The 24,346-nt window shown below is 36.1% G+C and overlaps 1 protein-coding gene across 1 annotated transcript in view; it reads left to right on the forward strand.

Annotated features, from left to right (window-relative positions):
- GRM8 (glutamate metabotropic receptor 8) overlaps positions 1-24,346 on the forward strand; it is a 748,501-nt gene that overhangs the window by 657,826 nt on the left and 66,329 nt on the right. Inside the window, exon 9 of the mRNA XM_029923995.1 lies at positions 4,909-5,844. Within this exon, the coding sequence (XP_029779855.1) occupies positions 4,909-5,844 (936 nt within the window). The remainder of the gene's footprint in view (positions 1-4,908; positions 5,845-24,346) is intronic.

Below are 24,346 nucleotides of genomic sequence, written 5' to 3' on the forward strand. Positions count from 1 at the left end.
AGATACGTAATATTATATAAAATCAGTACTTTAATATGTGGATCATCTCACATGTAAGTATTAGATTTTCAAAGGACCCTAATAGTACTTAACACTTTGAATAGCAGTAGAAAGCGATGTGTGACCCAAAGGAAATGGATGAATAGTAAGGAAGCAATATATATGCATGTATTAACATATATACCAATATACTGAGAAACTTTATTTGGAGTAGCATTATCAGGTTAACTATGCAACATGTATTCACTCATATGTGAATCATGATTCACAAAATACACGAAGTTTTGACATTTTAAATACTTAGGCTAATTAGTGCACTTGTTAAACCTATCAATTATGTGGAAGTTAGTAATTAAAGTTTTTTTTAAATGCCCAGTTTCATTGGAAATGTTTGCAGATACAATATGCCATCATAAAAGTCAGATGAAGAGTTGGGTGTTTGAATTCTGGGGTGACAAACTAGTCACCAAAATGATTATCAATACTGTGATATTGATAATGAAAAGAGGTAATTAAGAATGGTATGACTAGTTATAACATTTATATGTTAGCATTTAAAATGTTCCCACATGCATAGTAATTGCACCAGTGAAGATGCCACTTAATATATGAGGAAAATACTATAATAGAAGTATATTGAGTAAGAATTTTGTAATGAATACTGGAGAGTATTAATTACAATGGAGCCTTTAATTGGGAAACATTGTCTTTTTTTATTTTTTCAAGAGATACTAAAACTACACAGAAGAAAATTGTATGGTAGAAATAATGTCTACTTAAAGAATTTGAGAATTCTCTATGTTGATTGATCTGGAAAGATTAAAGGTTAAAAAATGGAAGCACAAGGGGCATCTAGGTGACTCAGACAGTTGAGCATATGACTCTTGATTTCAGCTCAGGTCATGATCTCACAGTCATGAGATAGACCCCATGGCCAGCTCTGCGCTGAACATGGAACCTACTTGGGATGATTCTTTCCCTCTTCTTCTGCCCCTACCCTAAGAAAGAAGAAATACACTCAGAAAGGTTTGGTTTTTGGCTGTTGGTGTATTTGTCTACAGTAATAATTGGATTTGACAGCAGAAACCAGCTGATGGCTCATACTCTATGAGATGTACTGGATTGGAACCTACAGAAAGCATCACTGTTGGTGAACATTATCAAGACAGGAATGGGTTATGGTTTTGTCCCTGGAAGATCTGTCTATCTAATTATCCTTCATTTGTTAGACTATATATTTTAGATATAAATCTTAATCTAACAACAGAATCATTTCAAAGACAGGAAGACAAATTTTAAAAATGCATGGATACTCCTACGAAAGATGATATAATCTGTTAATAAAGTTGTGCAAAAGGGCTGAATGGTCCTTATTTATGCTTTATGGAATAGCTGTGAAAATTAGTAGGTTTTTCAATTTACTCTCAGATGGTATTTTTTTAAATCACTGTTTAACAGCATATGCAAAATAAACTATTTATCTCAAATATTAATGTATTTATAAGATCCTGATTCAAGTATTTGCTACTTATCCTTCCCTGAGGTACTGGTTGGTTCCCCAACTTCAACTATGGCATCAAAACACAGTACAGTTATATATAAATAGATTCCTTGATGAAAAATAGAGTCATGTATGTTTATCATGTTTACAAATATAGAATTAATGTTTTCTCCATTATATTAAGAAAAGTCACATGCAGCATGTAATTGTGGTATTTTTTCTTAAAGAAAATTTATAACTAAAGTATTGCAGTATTTCCTATTATCTTATAACTTTATTTTATATTTATCAAAAATATTTTCCCATTAGTTCAGTACACAGAAAATTGATCAATGAAAATGTAATATTTGGCTCATAATGATAAATATTTATCCTATGTAATGAAGCTTATCTGGTATAGGTATATTTCTTTGTTAACAAGTCTTATTTCCTTCTGGAAAATGAAATGTATTAAGAATTAAAGAATTATACATGTGGTCAGAAAGCTGACCTTTAAAGTCTCTACCAGTCTTGAAGTTTAATGTTTCTGAGATATTTAGCTGCCTATTTTTTTACAGTAACATCATACATCTGTAGAAACCTTTGGTTTTACAATAATTAGTTTGAAACATAACCTTCACAAAAGTATTTTATTATCTATTAAGAGTCCATTAGGGTATAAAAATCAATACCTTTGCCGTTCTTGGAACATTTCATTTTTCTCAATATTTTCAAGAGAAACCACTATATGCTTCCAATTTAACTTTTTTTCTTTCCTAATGGAATTCTATACATAAATAAAATAGTTTTTCTAAATCATTAAAACCTAACAGAAAATTAGCTGGGTTGTGATAGATTGCTTTACCTTTGTGGTGAAAAGAAGGGTAAGAGCTAATGGTTTTGAGTGCCCTTATGACACATCAAGTACCACCTATTTTCTCAAGGGAGGATATTTGAAATTAAACGGGCATGAATTTTCTATTCCACCTTGAGTAAGGCATAAGCCAAGATATTTTTGATGACCTGGTCTCAGAAATCACATGTAATCGTTTCTGGTATGTTCTATCATTTACATAAATCAACCTCTGCAAGTATTGAGCTTGGGGACTATAGCTCTCTACCCTCATTTGTTCACTCCACATTCAAGAAAGGAAAACATCCTTAAGTGATAGATCTATTGGTGAGAACACTCTCAGTTCAATGGTTCCGAAAGAGGGAACCATAAAGTGATGAGATGATATTGCCAAAATGAGCTACTTTGGGGCATATTTTTGGTTAATGACAGGTGTCACTGTCTTCTGAGTAGATTCTCAATAGAATACTATACTGATGGTGGTCACAGAATAGGGAGATAGGCTTATTTTTAGTAGTATTAATTTTCTATTGCTGCGTAACAAATAACTGCAAAATTTAACACCCTAAAACAGTAAAACATTTGTTATCTTACACAGTATCTTATTGAGAAGCAGTTTATTAGCTGGGTGGTTCTGGCTCAGCATTTTTCATGAGCTTTCAGCCAAGGTATCATCTGAGGCTGCGATCATCTGAAGGCTTGAGTGCGACCAGACAGGTCACTGATTCATAGAACTTATCTTTTATAGTAGCTACTTTTAATCGTAAGTTTTCTCCTGTGATCTATATTTTCCAGTTTACCCTATAACTATTCTGCTAAAATGATTGTGTTTCTAATAAGGTAAATGTGGTATTGTGATTTATAATAAGAAATATAGGGTCTTTGGCCTTAATCATGCTTATGTGATGAAGTCTCCATGAAGTCCAAAAAGGTAGGAGTTTAGAGAGTTTACAAGTTGGTAAACAGGTGGAGATTTGGGGAGAGTGGCATAATCAGAAAGCAAGGGAGTTCTGTGCTCTTTCCACACACCTTTCTCTATTCATTTCTTCCATGTGGCTGTTCCTGAGGTATATCATTTTTATAATGAACTGGTAATCTAGTAAGTAAAGTGTTTCTCTGAGTTCTGTGAATTGCTCTAGCACACTAATTGAACCCAAGGCAGATGTTGTTGGAACCTTCAATCTATAGGTCTGTCAGAAGCACATGTAACAACCACCTGGACTTATAACTGATATCTGAAGTGGAGGAGACACTCTTGCAGCCCAAGCCCTTAACCTGTGGGATCTGATGCTATTCCAGATAGCGAGTGTCAGAATTCAGTTAATTTATAGGATGCCCAGCTGGCAACTGAGATTACTTGGTAGTATGGGAAGCTCCCTCTTCCCTACCCCTTACATGTTGAAACTGGGTCCAGAACCTTTAGGAAACAATCAAGGGGAGAGGCCAATGATTGGGAGAATACCCTTAAAATAATATTTTTATTTTAGTAGAGGTATTCTATGATTTAATCCAAAAAAGTAAGGTGGAACCTGAAGGCTCTGAGTAGATACTAACCACACTAGGGGAACTTTCTCGTTTATACCAGTTTCACTGCTTTAAGCCACTTATAAGACTAATTTTGTTCAATGGAAAACATTACCGTCAAGCTATCTTATTCAGCATGGTCTTTTTCACAGCGTGGAAGTGCAAAACTGGGAGAAATAAAAGTCTATTTCATGCTTAAACGGAGGCAAAAACATTAATATAGTTATCACCACGAGAACATGAGGATTATCAGAGATTAAAGTAGTGAGTTTTTCCATTTCCTTTCAAAACTGACACAATGTGATTTGAATTTCCCCAAATATGATGAAGAGCCTTGGATCACTGTTTTATATGTATGTTTATATCCTAAGCCAGTGTTTCAGGGACTCTGGCATATATATTTGTGATTAACTCAAAGACATATTTCTATGAGACATTTTTACCCCTTTTCCTTTTCCTTCCTTCCTTTCTTTCTCTCTTCCTCCCTCCCTCTCTCTCTTTCTCTCTCTCTCTCTATTTCTCTCTCTCTTTCTTTTTTTTTAAATGTTTTATTTATTTTTGATACAGAGAGAGATAGAGCATGAGAGGGGCAGGGGCAGAGAGAGGAGACAGAACCGGAAGCAGGCTCCAGGCTCTGAGCTAGCTGTCAGCACAGAGCCGGACGCAGGGCTCGAACCCAGGAACGTGAAATCTAACCTGAGCCGAAGTTGGAGGCTTAACTGACTGAGCCACCCAGGCACCCCTCTTTCTTTCTTTTTTGAGTTACAGAACTGTTTGGGCCAGTAAATCTTTCTAAGAATGTCAGATTGGTCAACACTGAGGAGGTAAATGGAAACTAATGACACTCGTCAAGTTGATGATATGACTGATTTATTGGACCCAATCATTTAACACTTTCAGAAAGTCAATATTGGGGAAAGAAACTGGCTCTTATTGTGGTTAACTGTATTTGTGCTGTCAGCATTCAATGATTTATTACAAACCTGTGGGTAGGATTAGGATATTATAAATGGGGGGAAATGGAAAGCTCATTAATTTTTTATCCCCACAGGTGCAAGATATGCAGTGGGCTAATAGAGAACACACTCACCCGGCATCTGTCTGCAGTCTGCCCTGTAAGCCTGGGGAGAGGAAGAAAACAGTGAAAGGAGTCCCTTGCTGTTGGCACTGTGAGCGCTGTGAAGGGTACAACTACCAGGTGGATGAGCTCTCCTGTGAACTTTGCCCTTTGGATCAGAGACCAAACATCAACCGCACAGGCTGCCAGCTTATCCCCATCATCAAACTAGAATGGCATTCTCCCTGGGCTGTGGTGCCTGTGTTCATTGCAATATTGGGAATCATTGCCACCACCTTTGTGATCATTACCTTTGTCCGCTATAATGACACACCTATTGTAAGGGCTTCAGGACGAGAACTTAGCTATGTGCTCCTAACAGGGATTTTTCTCTGTTATTCGATCACCTTTTTAATGATTGCAGCACCAGATACAATCATATGTTCCTTCCGCCGGATCTTTCTAGGACTTGGCATGTGTTTCAGCTATGCAGCCCTTCTAACCAAAACCAACAGGATACACCGAATATTTGAGCAGGGGAAGAAATCGGTCACAGCACCCAAGTTTATTAGTCCAGCATCCCAGCTGGTGATCACTTTCAGCCTCATCTCTATCCAGCTCCTGGGAGTATGTGTCTGGTTTGTTGTGGACCCCCCCCACATCATCATTGACTATGGAGAACAGCGGACTCTAGACCCAGAGAACGCCAGGGGGGTGCTCAAGTGTGACATTTCTGATCTCTCGCTCATTTGTTCGCTGGGGTACAGTATCCTCTTGATGGTCACTTGTACTGTGTATGCCATTAAAACAAGAGGTGTCCCAGAGACTTTCAACGAAGCCAAACCTATTGGATTTACCATGTATACTACCTGCATCATTTGGTTAGCTTTCATTCCCATCTTTTTTGGTACAGCCCAGTCTGCAGAAAAGGTAAGTACAAGAAATGCATATGCCAACCCTTCTCAGGATTTAACTTCTTTCTTTATAATGCTTTCCCACTTTTCTTTTGGTTTACTTATATTTTCTCAAGATGACTTAGTCTATTTTATTCTTACTTAGAATATATATATTCATATATATGTACATACACACACACACACATACACACACACATATATATATATATATATATATATATATATATATGAAATCCCTGAAGGTCACTTAACTTTGAATATGTGTTAACTAAGGTTGATTTTCCATGAAGAATGCTTTCTTGTGTCCTCCTTGGCAGGATTGAAAATTGACAGATCTCACATTACTTTCTGGGTCTCTCTTCCCAGGTCTGTTATCTACTAAGATAACTGTTCTTTTCCTAATGTTAATTAAAAGTGAACGGGAGAAAAGAAAGTCAGACATAATTCGGTGAGTTATCCCAGAGATATCCTATTGCATGACGAATGCCTCCTTTTCTGGTTGTAATGTGACTCTGGGAAAAAGCTATTCCTTATTAATTACTATGCTTTTAGTCATGGAGGCAAAGTGTACAGTAGGGCAACAACCACCACAAAAAGAAGCTGAAATGGCTTAGTTTGATCTGCCCCATCTTACTCTTTCTCATCAGCCCTCATTTTTATCACTTTTGCATATGTGGAAGGTGATGTTGAGGGATTAATGAAAGACAGCAATGGGCAGTTATACAAAAAGCAGTTTATAATTTTTCAGAAAATGAAGATCAATTAATTCTCTTTAAAGTAATTTTCTTTTGTGACGAGTCTCCAATTAACCTTTCTCACATAAATCACTGCAAGTAAAGAACATCTCTATGTGAAAGGGAATATGCCCTGAACTGGATACATGTATTTATGTCCAGAAAAGGGGAGAGCTAAAGTTAGACATGAATTCCAAATGTTGAGTAGTTTAATGAAGACAAGCTGTTTTATAAAACAAAGGCAAATGCTATCTTTCTGAATGAATAGTCCTTCAGCCCTAATGTGCATATGAAAAAGTTATTCTCTTAGAATGAGGGTTGAAAGATTGCTCCACCCTCTGTCATCAGAAGTTAGGAGGAAATCAAGCATCGTGGGGGCAATTACATTCCCTAGTCTCTAACATTCCAAGTGAGGTCATGCATGACTCTTAAAATCTCAACTAATTCAGAGGAAAAAGTACTCAACAAGGGCACCGAGAGCTCATTAGTATGAGCATTCATCCCTTACTAGATCAATGTGGCTTTCAACCATGTTTGAACCAAAAAAAAAAAATGTACTTCAGCAAACTTGCTACTTGAATAGAAAAAAATTTGCCATGGGTTCTGGACCTGTGACCTTTCATGATTGAGATGGTCTAAGTTCGTGAATATTTTATGTATGACCAAGCAAATGGCAGGAAAATAAAGTAAGGTAGTTTGATGCTCTAAAGCTAATAAACATTCTATTTTTGACATATGTAGATAGAAATTTTGGGGGATCAAACTTGTAAATTCTTTCTTAGGAAAGAATGCATGAGCTGGAAAATAAATCTCTCAATGTCTGTTGGGTCTTTTTTGATATAGTTAGTTGAACTAGTAAGGACAAAACAATATTGTTCAGAGTCTGGAAATGTCTGTATTAGGTCAATTATTAATAACACTAAGTGATATTGGTATTTGTATTTGAACCTACGCCTGCCTTTTTTAAATATACTGTTTTATCTGAAAAGGGGACATGAGTAGTTTATTTTGCCTTCTTGTGGGCAATAAATATTTACCTAGACAAAATCTCTTTCGGTCTGACATCTAACTTCCTTTTCTTTTTCTCTCCCTTGCTTTACACTTTATAAATGATTATCTACTCTTACTTCTCACATTGTGATTTTCAAGGGCAGTGGGGGAGAGCAAATATAAATAAGGTGGTATGTCTATTTGCATAAGTCTTTCAGTGCTTCAACTTTTAGAATAAATAAAATCATGGTACAACATTAAGCAATTAGATAGTATCATCGTAGCAGTGCAAACATGCATTATATGAATAAGCTTTCTTAAGGTAGTTGAAAAAAAATGAGCATTTTCTCTCCAAACTAGAATCCTGCTATGTTGCTGCTGTCCCCAGCAGCAGTGGAGGGAGGAAGAGTTTCAGAGCAAAATGGACAGGTTAATATGCTGAGGTTGGGGAGAGGAGGCCGGTGTCGCAGAGCCTTTGAGAGCCGCTGAACACGTGTCTGAAAACCTGGAGCTTATGTGTATATTTTCGGGTACAGATATATCCATGCCTACAGAGGTCTGACTGAATGCTGGACACAATTCATTCCTTTCTTTCTTAGCTGTGTGGAATCAAAGGAAGTCAGAGAAGCACATTGTGAGACAAAGTGGGAAATATGTTAAGTGGATTTATTTTGTTTTCATGATATAATTGAATGTGGAAACGACTGAAGAAATCAGTAAGAAACACAAATTGTAGGAATTTTCAGAACATTACAACATCCTTAGATTATTTAGTTAGTCTTAGGAGCTATTGAATTTAGGCCAGCTCTACATCAAGATGCTAAGATTTGGATAGTGAGGTATTTTATATAATACGATTATGTGTCATCCTAAGGCTTCACATAAAATTTGCTACCTGCTTGTTATTCTCTGTCAAAATATCTTTACTATTCAAAACAGTACACAAAATGCATGAGATTTCTTTTTCACAATGCTAAATCTGTTGATGCTGACATTAAAAGTGAATAAAACTCTATATCTCTAAAAGAAGGTCTTATATAAGTTTTATTGACTTGGGGGACTAAAGAGCTGGTCAGTCCTCCATTCTCATTTATAATGCTCAGCCAATTAGCCCATGTTATTAACTTGAAGTGTTTGTAGCAGTTAGGCAGAACACACATGCATTAATTCAGTAGATCTTTATTGAGCATTGTGTCCAGTATTGTGCTAATTATTGAGCAGGTGTCAGTCTGCTTCCCGAGCCTTCCTTGTAAGGCTCAGTCTGGCTCCCAGCCGATGCCTGCCTGACGCCTGCCAGCACCAGCAAGGTGCCAGGCTCAAAGACAGGAGAAGATCAGGCTCAAGGGCAGGGGCAAGATGGTGAGGAATCGGATCTGAGATGAGAAAGCAGAAAAGAGAGCTATGCATTCTATAACTATACATCAGTGACATAGAATTTATAACACAGGAGACAGCGGAAGAGCAAAATTTCTTTCAGTAAGCATTTAATTATGCTTCGTAAAGTAATCTACAAAAGAAAACTCATCTAACCATACAGGTCTCTCTGAAATTATAACAGAAGTAGGAATAAAAAGTAAAATTAGTTCAATAATTTAGACAGATGTTTTCGAAAACCCCTGGGTAAAATCAAATTATAAAGGTACATTTTAGCATTCATGAAGATAGACAGCTCTGTGAAGTAAGTCTTTATTCAATGATAAAACACCATTTAATTTCCCTTCTTATTCAGATTTTGAAATCAAGTTGAATCATGTTTTTCCAATAGTTTTTAATGACATTATATATTAGATTTGTACCTACTGCTGCATTCTACTAATTCATAGTATAAATGCCCCTTTTCTTTTCCTATAGAATGGTGGTGTGAAGAAAGGGGTGGGCACACTGAGGTGTGGACATGGACTCACACAAACTCTCATAATAGTGCTGAAAATACAAAAAAATAAAATAAAATTAATGCATTAGCCAGGAACAGAATCCTCAGGGATGGTTAGGGGCTGTTAGGATGGCAGAAATCTCTTGAATACATATTTTACCACCTCTAATTGCTCTCGTAAAGCCAAGCTAATCAGACAAGGGTTATGACATTGCCAAGCTCCAAAGAGCACAGTGCTTCAACCAGAGCATTGGGTGGAAACAAAACAAAACATCCTCAAAGCAGAAAAGAAAGCAAAACGCAAAAGGGTCAAAACCCCCCTTTCTTCCTTTGATGCAGCATTGTCTATCTAGTAGCTCAAGTCAGAAACCTGGGACTCGTCTTAGACTCCTCCCTCTGCACTCTCCTACTCTTGTTTCTTTCTCTCACCTGCAAATGTCATCCTTAAAAAATTCCTGAGGGAAAGGAGGATCCATTTAATGTATACGTGAGTGAATATGTCTCTTAGAGGCTTCCATGTAATACCTACTCAATGAGTGCCTACTCAATGTGTCAGCAGAGTGTCCTGCACAGTAATGATCTAACATAATGCTATAATGCTTACTTATCATATCAGTTAGATTGTGATGTAATTGGAATTTTCTATCTTCATCTTATTGTGATCCCCATTATAGCAACTTTTTTTCTTCTGAAAAACAAGTTTTCTCATTTTAATGATGGGCCATATGCATTTCTTTGGAAAAAAATGTCATCACTTATTCTGAAATAGGGCTGCTAAATACATAGGGAGAAAGGAAAAAGGAATTATTATAGTTGTCTTAGTTCTGTCTAGAATACACAGAACAAAGGAGATTTGATACAGCTAATACTTTTTCCTTATCATCCTTGTTCTTTTACTGCATCTGTCTGTTGAAGGGCAGAGAAGTGTAGGGGTACAGAGATGGATATGGGAGTAGAAGAGCATAAGCTCTGGAGAAGATGGTTTTGGGTTCAAATCTTGACTCTGCTAAATTGGCTGGGAAAATGTAGGCAAGGGCTATACTTCTGAAGATTGTAATAAATTCTCCCAGAGAATGCAAATTCACATGGAAAGGAATATAATGCAGGCATTTGCCATCTGTACCCAGGCCTACTCTTGAACTCTGGTAGACTTGAGTTCATATCCTCTAGAAAAGGCAAGAAGATTGGTGAGTTTAAAAAACAAATGCTTCTCTTGTCTCATTATGGTGTGTTTTTTTGTATTAATAGATATCTCATAGTAGTTTTGTTGAGAATGACATGGTATGAGTCACGACAGGTGGTTGGCATGTAAAAAGTTCTTTTCATGTTGACTGTTACTATTACTAGACTATAGTTTATGAGGGCAGGGATATTGGTTTTGCTCACCATTATATCCTCGTCACCTAGTTGAGGAGTAGGCCAGCATAGAGTCTCAAAAACCATCTGTTTAATTACTGAATACATTCATATTTTTACAGATAATTGCTTCAGTTTCTCCAGCCCATTAGACCATATCACTGCAGCACCCCAACTTGATGTGTTTTCTCAAACATTAGAGATTTACCCCAGGGTGTAGATCATGCAGATTAAGTAAATTAAAGAAGGCAACAAGATCCAGAGAAAGGGAAGAGAGAATTGTTCCTGCAACAATGCATAACTGCCTTCATATATTTAGCCGGAAATACTGGAAGGTGTCATCAGAAAGCAATTGCTGAAATATGTTAAAATTTGAAAAGTGAGTAACTCTAACAAGAGTTGTGAAAGGTAGTTCTGAAAAGAATGATAACATTCCTGCTGTAAGGTATAGTTGCGATGAGAAAAGAACAGCCTGAGAGTCCTGTCAATATCACCTAGACGGCAACGGAAGCGATTCTCGGAATAGATCAGAGCAGAGTAGTTCTCCAGCCACACCTGTCTCCCAGCGTTTCTTCATTTCCTTAGACAGGAAGGAAGTGGAAACAGGATAGTGTTTTCTTTCCTTGTCAACTTATAGTCATTTGAAGCAAATGCCTTTGAAGGCTTCAAATAGATGCCGCGGTTTCCTGGCATTTGTTATCGTGATACCTATTTCAGGTATCGTGGTACATTGTGTCCAGCCAAGATCAGTCATACCAAACTGGCATACCATACCAGAGTTGCAATCAACTCCAGAGGGGGAAAACCTAATAGAAAAGGGAAAAGGAAAAGCGACCAGAAACGAAAACATTTATGTAATCTCATTTATGCACTCAGTTAAAATGATATGCTTGTGAAGACACAGAAGGAAGAAATGAAATAAGGAGATTCTAGGGCACAGCATAGGCAAGCCTGTTAAGTGGCTCTCCTAGGAAAGGCTGCCTTAGCCAAGCTTATTATTTTTTTTTCCGGTTGTGCTCCATATTACTGCTGCAGAAAATTACCAACTTACACATTTAGGGCAATTCTTTTGGGGATGCCTATCTTATTTGACAGCATAAAGAAATATTTGCTCAATGAACCTTGCTTAGATTCCATGATCCTACTTTTTTGGGCTCTGAGGATGCTGTGGGCCTCAGGCTACTTAATTTAAACATTTGGCGGTTAGTGAGACTGTGGTATTTACACATTTATCTCTTTTTTATATTGAAATTGAGTTTGAACGGGTTTGAATTTTCTATGCACAAATTATAATAATTTAATCAACTATACAATTAGATAGTCAACCTGGGAACTTAGTCCTACAGCTAACTCATCTTATTAAAATTGTTTAGCTTTCTTAATATGTTTAAAATGCTAGACTACCAGATTTGATTAAGACTAAAATGTGAATTTCTTCAGTCATAGTGACCATGACCTTATTTCAAAAATGTTCAGGGGGAATGCCATACAAATAGACTTAATTTTTCTTCTATATAGACAGAACTTTAATGACACTCCAGACTGTTGATAGTACAGAATGCAGTGACTCATTTACTTGTATAACTTCAAATTGCATTTTCCATGATTCAGTAGATGCTTATATCTTATGGAGCACACAGGGTGCCAGGAAGAGCAGATTGCAAGCAAATAGTTCCTTTTGGCTGTAACCATATCACATTTGTATGTTACAAATTTTTTTAAATCTCTAAATGCAGTATCATATGGGTTAGCACCACCCACCCCAAAAGTGTAGAAAATATTGAACCAAATATTAATATAACTTCCAGGTTATCAAAAATAAATTCAAAGCAGACTTACTGGCATCATTAGAAGAAATATAAAAGAAGAAACTTAGTCTGGCTTCTGGTTCACAGTATGGGCTGGCACCAACATATATATCCCTTCCCTCTAATGCAACAGTGAAATTTTAAGAAATAAGAAAGAAAAAAGAAGGAAAGAAAAGGTTAAAAAAAGGAAGAAAAGGAGGCAGGAAAGAGAGAGAAAATGGGAAGAGGCCATTATATTTTTAGAGCCAACATAAGGTAGAACAATTTGAGAAAAGTCTGAAAAATAAAAACCAAATGGGTATGATTTAGAGAAATTAGAGGAAGGAAATCACAACCCAAGAGACATAAATGGTTCTTACCATGACGGTTTCAAATAATTTCTAAACCTGGAGTCAGCATAAAGACCTGACATGGGCAGGGGAGTGACCATCAGCAAAATTATTTAAAGAGCTACATTTCAAAATAGCTAGGCCAGGTCGGCCTCTCACTTTCCCTTTCTGTTCCAAGTTTTTTAAATGTTTACTTATTTATTTTGATAGATAGAGAGTGAGCAGGGGAGGGGCAGAGAGAGAGAATCCCAATGAGGACTCAAACCCATGAACCATCAGCTGAAACCAAGAGTCAGATGCCATCCAGCGCCCCCTTCTTTCTGTTCCAACTTAACAAGGAATAAGATTACAGATACTACAGAACTCTACTCTCAAAAATGGGAATTGTCTGATGGTAGAATTATGTGTGGCATAAGGCACACATACTCCTTGTGTGAGTAAAAACACTGAGAAAGAAACCACACAGAATTTGAAGTAACTATTTCAGACAGATGTGAACAGGTGAGCAATAGGAAAAACATCTGTACAAAATAGAGATATGATAAATGTCTCAGCTCTTAAGGAAAGTTCCTCCTGTGGTAGTCCATTTGTGTGCCTGTATCCACGCATCTTCAAGAGAAGCCAGTTGGCTACAACAGTCACCAACCTACACAGGTGTGTAGTCTGCCCCCCCCACGCAAGGAAAATGGATCCCATCCATAATCCTTATCAAACAACCTGGCCCTGCATCATAATTATACAACAGCCTAGGATGTCATGGTAACTAAAGACCCAATATCGTGGTTTAAAAAGGTGCATACACACACACACACACACACCAAAACCAGAGGTAATTCAGAAAACATAAGAGAACTTTAAAAAAATAGAATTTTAATAAGTATTCCAAAAGAAAATCCAGAGAATATTGAACATACACATATACATAGGTTGCCGTGGAAAAAATCAATCAGAAAATAAGAAAATGATACCAGAAATTAAAATCTGAATGTAAAATAAAGCTGAACAGATGAATGTAAATATGGGATGGCTGAGGTTAAGAGTAGAGATCTGAAGGGTGAAATCAGAGGAAGAACCAAGAAGAAAAGGAGTAAAGTGAAAAAAGGAAATCTGAACAAAAGTTAGAACACTGTGAGCATGGATACAGGATTCTAAAATATATCTAATAAACATTGAGAAGAAGAAGCAGACATAGAAGGGGGAAAATGGCCAAATAAAATAAAATAAGTATGATAAAAAACAGAAGTTTCACAAATTGAAGAAAGACAATTTTTAAAATTGAATGGTTCACACATCTCAGTAAAAATTCGCTAATTGAGAGAAAATTCTAAGAACTTTTAGGGGGAGAAAAGATAGATAGAAGATATGAAAATCAGACCTCATATGCTTCCCCGGATTCTAGAAGGCAATGAGCAAAGACTTTCTGAGTGAAAGTATTTTAAACTTACATTTGTATAGCCAGCCAAACTATCAATCAGTGTGAGGCTAAAACTGTATGTGGTTCAGAAAATCTGATGACTGCATATCTCATACATGAATTATTCTAGATTTTATCCAACAAAATAAGGAAAGCATATCTGATATGAGATAAGTAACAATGGCATTTCATATAACCTCAAAGAAACAGAGAAATTTAAAAAGGGATTGTAAAAGGATATATTGGACCCTGGTGTCTAATTACCCTTTAATAGATAGAGTTTTAGGTTATTTCTTCTCTGCAAGCCCAGTCTTCCTACTTGGATGAATCTGAAGAGAATGACATTCAGTAGCCATACACAAAAATTACTTTTTGTATCCGTCTTTCGTTGTTAGAAGTCTGGAAATGAAATACAAAAATGTGGATTTGTCTACAAAAGTGAATATTAATATTATAAGCCCTGTTAGGTTAAAAATATTAACGCAACTTAAATACTTGGATAATGACTAAGGAGGGGCAATAGAGGAGTTGTGTAGGCATATTAAGTCAATCATCTTTTACTGTGAGTAGACAACAGACACAATCCAAAATTCATAACCCAAGAGATAGTGCATTATTAAACAACAAGAAAAAACAAATTAAAAACGTCTTAATTCTCTAGAATAGCATCAGGATATGGGAAGATGGGTTATGTAGGGCTTTTGCTTGAGAAATACTTAGATTTTATTTCATTTAATAAACTTACTTGATAAAAATAGAAATGACTGCATATAAAAGGGTTTAAGTAAAAGTCTCAGGAAAAACCTTTCTAAGACAATATGAATGCATATTCTTATATCGGGACTTTTGGTGTGTAATATGTATTCTGTGAAAAACTTTTAGATGCAGAAATGGGTGAGTGATTTTGAATTTTTTCAATGATGCAAGATTTTTTGATCATCATAGTCTATAAATTTCCTCTTTTTTAGGGTTTAGTAATGCCATTACTGAATAAATATTTTTAAGGGCTACAATTTAAATACCCATTTATAGTCAGTGATTACATTTCATTGGAAATATTTGTTAAATGGGGCACCTGGGTGACTCAGTTGGTTAAGCATCAAGTTTGGCTGAGGTCATGATCTCACAGTTCATGGGTTTGAGCCCTGTGTCAGGCTCTGTGCTAACAGCTCAGAGCCTGAATCCTGCTTCAGATTGTTTTTCCATCTTTCTCTGCCCTTCCCCAACTCTTGCTGTCTCTCTCTGTGTCTCAAAGGTGAATAAATGTTAAAAAAAAAATTAACTTAGAAGTATTTGTTAAATGCTATTTGAAGGGACCTTTGCTTGGCATTTAGGAAAATGTAAAGATGAGTAAGAAGTTTGCCATCAAGTTGTTTAGAGTCAAGAAGGGAGCCAGACCAGGCACGTAGATGACCAGTACAAGGCAGAATAACATAAATGAAGGTAAAGTGCCTATGTTGAGGTCTTGGGGCCACAGATGCAGAATGAGGAAGGTATCGTGTTCTTTTGAGGGATCAAGAAAGTCTGCATGAAGGAGGTGGAAATGAAACAGGTTGTATGAGAATCCTGTCACTGAAGGAAGTGTTCTAAGGTCAGCGTAGTCACAAGGAGAGGTGGGTGACCTATCCATCCCAACATGTGCTGTTGTTAATATCACTTCTATTACTTTGAAAAAGTATTTTGGACAATAAATTATATGATTACCCACAAAATGTGATTAGTCAGATAACTGGCAGCCATTTTGCAGTGGGACTTAGGCCAAGTTTCTACTGTATTTGCTAGGGACTGGAGTATATTTGAATCTTTCTGAGCATGGATGTATTCTCAGTACAATTCCATTTTGTGAGATTTTTCTGCCACTGGAAAGTCCGATGAATTGTAGTGTGCAAGGATAAGAGAAAAGACAATAGCAAGATTATTGAAGAAATCTAGGCAAGAAATACTGGGGTTTGACATGTGGCAGTGGAAAACAGAAAGAAGAGACTCATTTCCAACTGAATTGGGAACAGAGGAAGTCAGAATAGGAGGTGAGGGGCTGGCAACGTTTGGTTTCCTAACATTCTCCCGGGCTGCCACAAGGACTCTGTCTAATCAAACTTAAAGCAAGTCTGTAGTTTTCCCTTTGGTCTGGGCTGAAGGAGAGAAAGCAATTCTTTTCAATTGTGAATGACTGCATCTAACCCGGTATGAAAAAGGATATTTGGGGCCAAAGAAGTGAAGATGGGTAAAAATCAGTTTGTGGGTTTAAAGACAAAGGCAAGGATACAAGGGAAAAAATCTCTGGTGGACTATGATTTTCAGTAACCAAATCTGCTATAATATTCAAATGAATTTTGATAGTTGAAATAAAAAAGCAAATTCTTTAGAAGTAAAAGTTAAATCATTTCTAAATTAATATGAATCAATTTAAATATATAATCACTATTGCCATTATATAAATTTGGATGTTAAATGGCTCTTATATTCTAGTAATGTTGAGCAAATCTAGGGTAATTTTGGTTTTCTCTGTCATGGTTGTGACCAGATTCATTCAGTAGTTTTTTTCTTTACTATATATCTTCTTTATGTATAACTTTGGGCACTTTGCATATAAAAATCTGAATAAGCCAAGTTGCAGTAATATTGTTTCTCTCTAAAATCATTCTAAAATATGATGTGGTGAATCCATGTGGTAATCTGCAAGGTTCTACATTGTGGCAGTGTTCTGAATCTTGTTCACAAGGAGTGATTTTGAACCACTCAAAACCTACACTGTAAGTTTATTTGTTTGTTTGCTTGTTAAGGATGACACGAGGTTATTCTCATTTTGAAAACAATCTTAGTTCAAAAATTGCAATCAGTTGAATGTTTTTATTGGAATTTTAGACTCACTGAGTTATTTGCTTAGTCAAGTGTATCTCCAGAAAAATACCAAGGACTGTAATGTTTTCATCTGTCTTTTGGCCCAAATTCTGTAGAATACAACTCCCAAAATAACCTTTGTGAGTGTATACAAACACACACATTTCACACACACATATACATAGAGCTTTGTAGAAGATTTCATGTTCCCAAGCAAGATTAAATGTCATATGTTTCTCCTGCCAGCTGTTTTTCTTTGAAATTCTCATCCACACAAATTGAATTGAATTGAAAATAGTATTGGTAGATTGTGAGCCTGTCATAAAACCATAAAGTGTTTACATCAGCAGACAGCTTAGCACTGTAGCACTGTCCTTTCTTCAACACAACACTTTCCCCCATGTTAAAATGTCCAATGAAACTGCAACGTTTTGAACATTTGGCTATATTGCCTACTTATTGTTAAGAACTGGCAATAACAAGCATGAAATAAAGAATTACATTTGGAATGAAAAGGAAAAATATGTGTAGAAGGTTGAAGAAAAACAACAATGAGTAGAGACAGTGCATACCATAGCATTATAAAGTAGATATCTCCAAAGAAAGCCCTCAAATTACTTCTACCACACTTATTGTTTTATAGTGTTGTTTTTTTTTTTATAGAGAGGACTTGCATACATTTGTGATTGTGATGATACCACCATCTTATGTTCTTCCTCTCCCCTACACTATGAGAAGCCATACTGCTTTCAGTCTCTTTTTGTTTCTTTGTCTCCTTGATCTCATCTTCCTTCTGCTCAACTTGCCCCTGGTTTTGGGCTTTCTCCCAGGCACTGTTCCCTTGGAGCATTCATCATTCACATGGCTTCTGCTATGAAAGCTACGCTCGTGTTTTTGAACTGCTTTCTTGGTGCCTGTTCACATGTACACAAATGTAAAATTAAACAATCCAAAACCAGAATCTGAAAGCAATCCAAAACCCAATTGTGAAATTAAGATATCTAAAACCCAGATTCATCATATTTGAAATGGTCACTCTTATTGAATGTCTCCTCTGTGCCAAAAACCAGGCTAAGTGCTTTCTGTATAAATGGTCTCCTTTCACTTGACTACAAGTCTCATGATTTTAGTTGCTGTTTTATATTCTCCATTATGCTTAATCTTTATGTTAATTCCCTTTTTGTATCAACATTATCTGTTTTTCAGAGCTCCAAACACAAGACTTCCTCTTCCTTTCCCTCATTTATACTCTGTCAACAAATTATATTGCTCCTTTGAAACAGCTCCTAGATCCATCCTTCCCTTTCTACTTCCAGGGTCAAATCCTTAGTCAACATCTGGGCTTCTTCAGTGATATAAACTAACCTTCTGGACTTGCACCTTGAGGGTGACTTACAGATTTCTGCCATTTGATGTTATTTCACATGCTTCTTCTGCTTTGTCACTTTTTAAAAAATATTTACTCAATCAACCAATTTTACCTAACACCTTTATTCTGCTCAATGCTGACAACATTGAGGGATGTGGCCTGTCTTCATGTATCTTGAATTCTATAACTATAACAATTTTTATTAAGTGACTATTCTAAAACTTGTTATAGTTGTTACCAATGATGCTGGGAAGGCTTCTTTTTAAAAAATTTAACATTCATAAAAGGAAACTGAAAAACACAAGAAGCAAAGAACAAAGTCCATCCATGATCACAAGCAGTTTGACTTCTAGGTCCCAGAACCTGGCTATGAAGGGTTCTTAAACTAAAATTATTTCCTACTGACCATTAGCTCAAACCTAAACTTTTCAAATCTTGTCTTTCTACTATCCTCTTTCATTTCAATGAAACCAGTGTTCTTACCAAATCAACCAACCCATAAAACCTTCTTTAACTTTCAAAACATTACAGATTCTGAGCATATATAGACTCTATCTGGATATCCATTATTTTACATTTGTGTTCTGTGTTGTTCTTGGATCATTTATGTATGGTTGTATGTATGGTTTTATCCCCATCCACAAACCCTCTAGGTAGAGAAAATAATCATAATTCTTTTGGTTCTTCCTGATTCTCACTTCTTGCTAGTCCCACAATGGCTGTCAAAATAAGTTGTGAATAGTTGTCAGCTAAAAGGTTGTTGTTGAATTAGATGAACAGGAAAATGATACACATTTTCAAGCCAATTCTGAGTCAGTATGTGCCAGAAAGTGAGTTACATAAAAGTGGGGGAATACTTGGGCTGAATGGTTCTTATCTCCTTCACATCTCTATAACCTTCATAAAGTAAATTGTCTTATCTCAGCTCAGCCTTCCTATCTCTAAAATGAGGGTTTGACTAGGTGGCTTGTCTTCCAACTTCATTTGGAATGTTACAGCCTAGGGAATAATTGCCTCCAGAATTTTCTCACACGTCTTTGAAGTCCTTAATGCTAAGATGCTCTCATTGTAAAAGAAAATTGCCAGTTATATGAGAAATGGCCAAATACTCAGAGGAGTGACCTAATTTTTCAGCAAATGCATGTGCAGATTATTGTGTATATATAATGAAGGATGCAGACTAATGCATGAAGCATTTCAGAAAACAAATGTGCTTGAGGCAGCTATCAGTCTCAAAAACCTTAATCAACTGCATTCACATCAACAAAGCATGATACAGAAGTATGATCCAGAATCTGAATTACTTTTCCAAAAAGCCCTATGGGGCATGTACTCACACCATATGTTTCTTTAAGTTTTACTGAGATATCTTAGGCAGGAAAATGAAAAAGGCAACTCAGTACTCAATACTCACATTAATTTATAAATTTCTTTGCTCTCTAGTTGAAAAAACAAACAAAAAGGGAGAGCTATAAAATACAGCTGACAGTAGACATCTTCTAGTTCATCGGATTTTGCTAGTTTAGCTTTTATGCTTTTTTTTTTTTTTTTGGCACATTCTACTCATCATTACTCCTTGTTTATCATTCAGATCATTTCCCCTGCTAGAAATACGTGAGCCACTGGCTGGAAGACTTTGATGTGACCCCAGAGAAGTTAATGTGTAAAGTAATCTCTTGTTAGAGATTGATTTTGATTTCACCTCACATTAGTGAGTTTCTTATCCCCTTCTACCACATTTTCCTTGTACTTCCAGTCGATGCAGCATCATAAATTGCTCTGCCACAATGCCTTAGGAAGAGAGAAGGAAATTATGTCTACTAAGCAGCCCTCTTCTGACAAATTATAGCATTGGTAGCAAGAGTCAGTTAAGTTTCCTTATATACCTGTGAATTTTTTTTTCCCATTTTATTTTTTCCCCTAATTTCACTCATCCTATGGACAGTGGGAGAAAGCTGACGCTTTCAATTCCTCTTGTAACTGAAAAACATAAAAGCTCTGATTTTCTTGAAAACTAATTTGTGATCATTTAAAGACTTAATTCAAGTGTGGAAATTATGTAGGTGACAAGAGTTTTCTTCCTATTGGTGGAGAACCTTATAAGACCAATAGAGAAATGTGTATTTATCTTAAAACATAAAGGGCATATTTCTAAAGCAGAAAATATTTTAAGATTAATTCAAAGTAACCACAAAATCTAATAGTTAGAAATTGTACACTAACTTAAATAACATCCTGAGAAATTAAATTGCAATTCAGCCTGGATGCATGGAAGCAGCATGGTATAGTGGTTACATACAAAGTTTTGCATTGACATTCTGCATCTTCTTCCTTCTCTACATTTTGTGGTGATGCATGTGAGTACTTGAGACATTTTAAGTTTATATTCTTATTACGTAAATCCGCTCTAACTATAGTACTCTATCCTTTTAGTGTAGACTTAGTCCCAAACAGATAATAAATGTTTCATATTTTCATCTGGCTTAATAGAGTAGAACCTAATTATTCAATATCAATTATTTCATGATTTTGTATTTAAAGTAAAATTATTTTTATGACTATTTTTATGACTGCAATATGAGCCTAAATGGTAGAGGAGATCTTACAAGTTTGTAAGCTGTTGTTGTTGTTTTGGTCCTATATTCTAGTCTTTTTTTTTTTTAATTTTTTTTATGTCTTTTATTTATTTTTGAGAGACAGAGAGAGACAGCGCGAGCAGGGGAGGGTCAGAGAGAGGGGGAGACACAGAATCTGAAGCAGGCTCCAGGCTCTGAGCTAGCTGTCAGCACAGAGCCCGACGCGGGGCTCGAACCCACAAGCTGTGAGATCATGACCTGAGCCGAAGCCGGCCGCTTAACCGACTGAGCCACCCAGGCGCCCCAATTCTAGTCTTTAATAATATATTCTATCAGGAGATACTCATTAACTGTGTGATTTAAAAAGAAAATTGCTCTATTTGTACTATATGATTAAAAGCATGAATGATATATTTTCTGAGAGGAAAACAGCCTCAATTTAATGTCAGTCAAGGGGAAAAGACCTTTATAGTGAAATTCACTTTGACATAACTCCTAGAACATATCTTAGATAAAGTATACGTAAGTCAAGCCATTTTTTTAATTTAAACCCCTCATGTTATAAATTCCTAAAGCATGACTTTTTTTTCAAATTGTTTCCTATCTTCTCTTTCCGAATATTACGATAATTTAGAACTATTCTATATGATCGGGTATTATACCAAACGGTCCTTTTTCGTGCCATTTCATTACTGGTTTCCTACTCTGTGTCAGGAAGGCATGGACGCTTGCTTAGTTTAGTCTCATGTCCCATAGCAGCATCCTTCCTTCTGATTCCTGTCCACCAAATATTGATTTTCAGTCATTTAAAATTTGAACAAACTCCAGCTTTTATTTGAAACCATTCCAATATCATCTATTGCATTCATATTTGGGTCTTAGTTTCCCATAAGAGGTCTTACCAGACAATTCCACACATTTTCTTTCAGTTCTCCAGAGGACCAATGTTCAGAGTTTCTTTTATTAGAGCTCTTTTTTAGTGAACAGCAGTTTACAAAGGGATTCTATTACACATTTTCTGAATAGCTTACATTCCCTTTTTCATATTTTATTCTACAGTTTCAATATTTTACCTTTAGTTTGGAATAGTTGGTCCATTTCAAGTCATCCCTCCCATTTTTGAAATGAAATTGCACATATAATAACATCAAAAGAAGAGCTACATACCTCTATTTTAAAATATAATTTAGTCATAATATCCTAAAAATCTCAATGCCTTCGAATAGTCAAGCAAATTTGGAATTTTTTATATGTATGGAAGGAAAATTATAAATATTTATAATATTAAAATAATCTGTTTCTGTATGGAGTGCTGATAAGCAACAAAAATCTATTCCATTTTATATTTCAACACAGTATATATTAAGTCACCATTTCCCAAACTTACTTTTTAAAAAAAAACAATAGGGTAGGGTTGCTGGATTCATTAAATAAAAATTCAGATGGTCAATTAAATTTTAATTTCAAATAAACAGTGAATATTATTTTGTATAAATATGTGCTGGGCAATATTTGTGACATCCCAAAATAGTACTTTTTTTTAAAATCTGAGATTAAAGTTCAATTAGGTGTCCTGTATTTTGTCAGGAGACTCTATACGAGTTTGGTGAGACTAGATTCATGAAACAAATATAAATAAACATGAAATTAAAATCATCAAATTATTTGCTATAAGAATTTAGTAAAGCTTTATGTATATATTTAAGGCACAAAAACATTAACAGTGCAAATATGAGTTTAAGTTACAAGAAAAGGTACATCAAAATAGACCACTGTTCCTTAGATAGGAGACTTTTTTTTCATATAGTTCATTGTCAATTTGGTTTCCATATAACATCAGTGCTCTTCCCCACAAGTGCCCTCCTTCATTACCATTATTCCCCTTCCTTTCTCCCCCTCCCCCTTCAGCCCTCAGTTCATTTTCAGTATTCAAGAGTCTCTCATTATTTGCCTCCCTCCCTCTCCTTAACTCTTTATCCCCCTTCCCCTCCCCATGGTGCTCTGTTAGATTTTTCCTATTAGACCTATGAGTGAAAACATATAGTATCTGTCCTCTGCCTGACTTATTTCGCTTAGCATGACAGCCTCAAGGTCCATCCACTTTGCTATAAATGGCCCGATTTCATTCTTTCTCATTGCCATGGATAGGTGACTTTAAGGTTTGATGGCTAATAGTTTTGGTGATTGGAACAAAGGCCTCCCACAGATGTGGACATTCTCATCACTGGAACCCTTGAGTATGTTATGTTATATGGCAAAGGGGAATTAAGCTTTCTAATCAACTGACTTTAAAATAAGTAGATTATCCTGTTTTCTAAGTGGGTCCAATGTAACCACAAGGGACCTTAAATATGGGAGTAGGCGACAGGGTCAGAGTAATGCTACCAGATTCCACTGATCATTGCTGGCTTTCAGGATGGAAGGAGACCCTGAGCCAAAGAATGCAGGCAGCCTCTAGAGGCTAGAAAAGGCAATAAAAGGTCTCCAGAAAGCAAGCAAACCTACTGACATCTTGATTTTAGCCCAGTGAACCTCATTTCTATCTCTTTGACTGCCAGAACTGCAAGATAAATTTATGTTGTTTTAAAATACTGGGTTTGTGGTAATTTGTCACAATAACAATAGGAAACTAATAGAGTAGGTAAATACTGTGTATAGTAGGTAACTCCTTGGGTGATTTTCTGCTATTTTCAGACATGCGATACCATTCCTTAGGACCAATATTCTTATAATAATAATAATGAGTATATAAATATGTTTATTGTTTTTTTATTTTTTAAGTAGTTTATTGTCAAATTAGTTTCCATACAACACCCAGTGCTCTTCCCCACAAGTGCCCTCCTCCATCACCTCCACCTCTTTTCCCCCTCCCCCTTCAGCCCTCAGTTCGTTTTCAGTATTCAATAGTCTCTCAAGTTTTGCATCCCTCTCTCCCCAACTCTCTTTCCCTCTTCCCCTCCCCCTGGTCCTCCATTAGGTTTCTCCTGTTCTCTTGTTAGACCTATGAGTGCAAACATATGGTATCTGTCTTTCTCTGCCTGATTTATTTCACTTAGCATGACACCCTCGAGGTCCATCCACTTTCCTACAAATGGCCATATTTCATTATTTCTCATTGCTATTTAATACTCCATTGTATATATATACCACATCTTCTTGATCCACTCATCAGGTGATGGACATTTAAGCGCTTTCCATGTTTTGGCTATTGTTGACATTGCTGCT

This window comes from Suricata suricatta, chromosome 2 (assembly GCF_006229205.1).
Source record: "Suricata suricatta isolate VVHF042 chromosome 2, meerkat_22Aug2017_6uvM2_HiC, whole genome shotgun sequence".
Classification (NCBI taxonomy): domain Eukaryota; kingdom Metazoa; phylum Chordata; class Mammalia; order Carnivora; family Herpestidae; genus Suricata; species Suricata suricatta.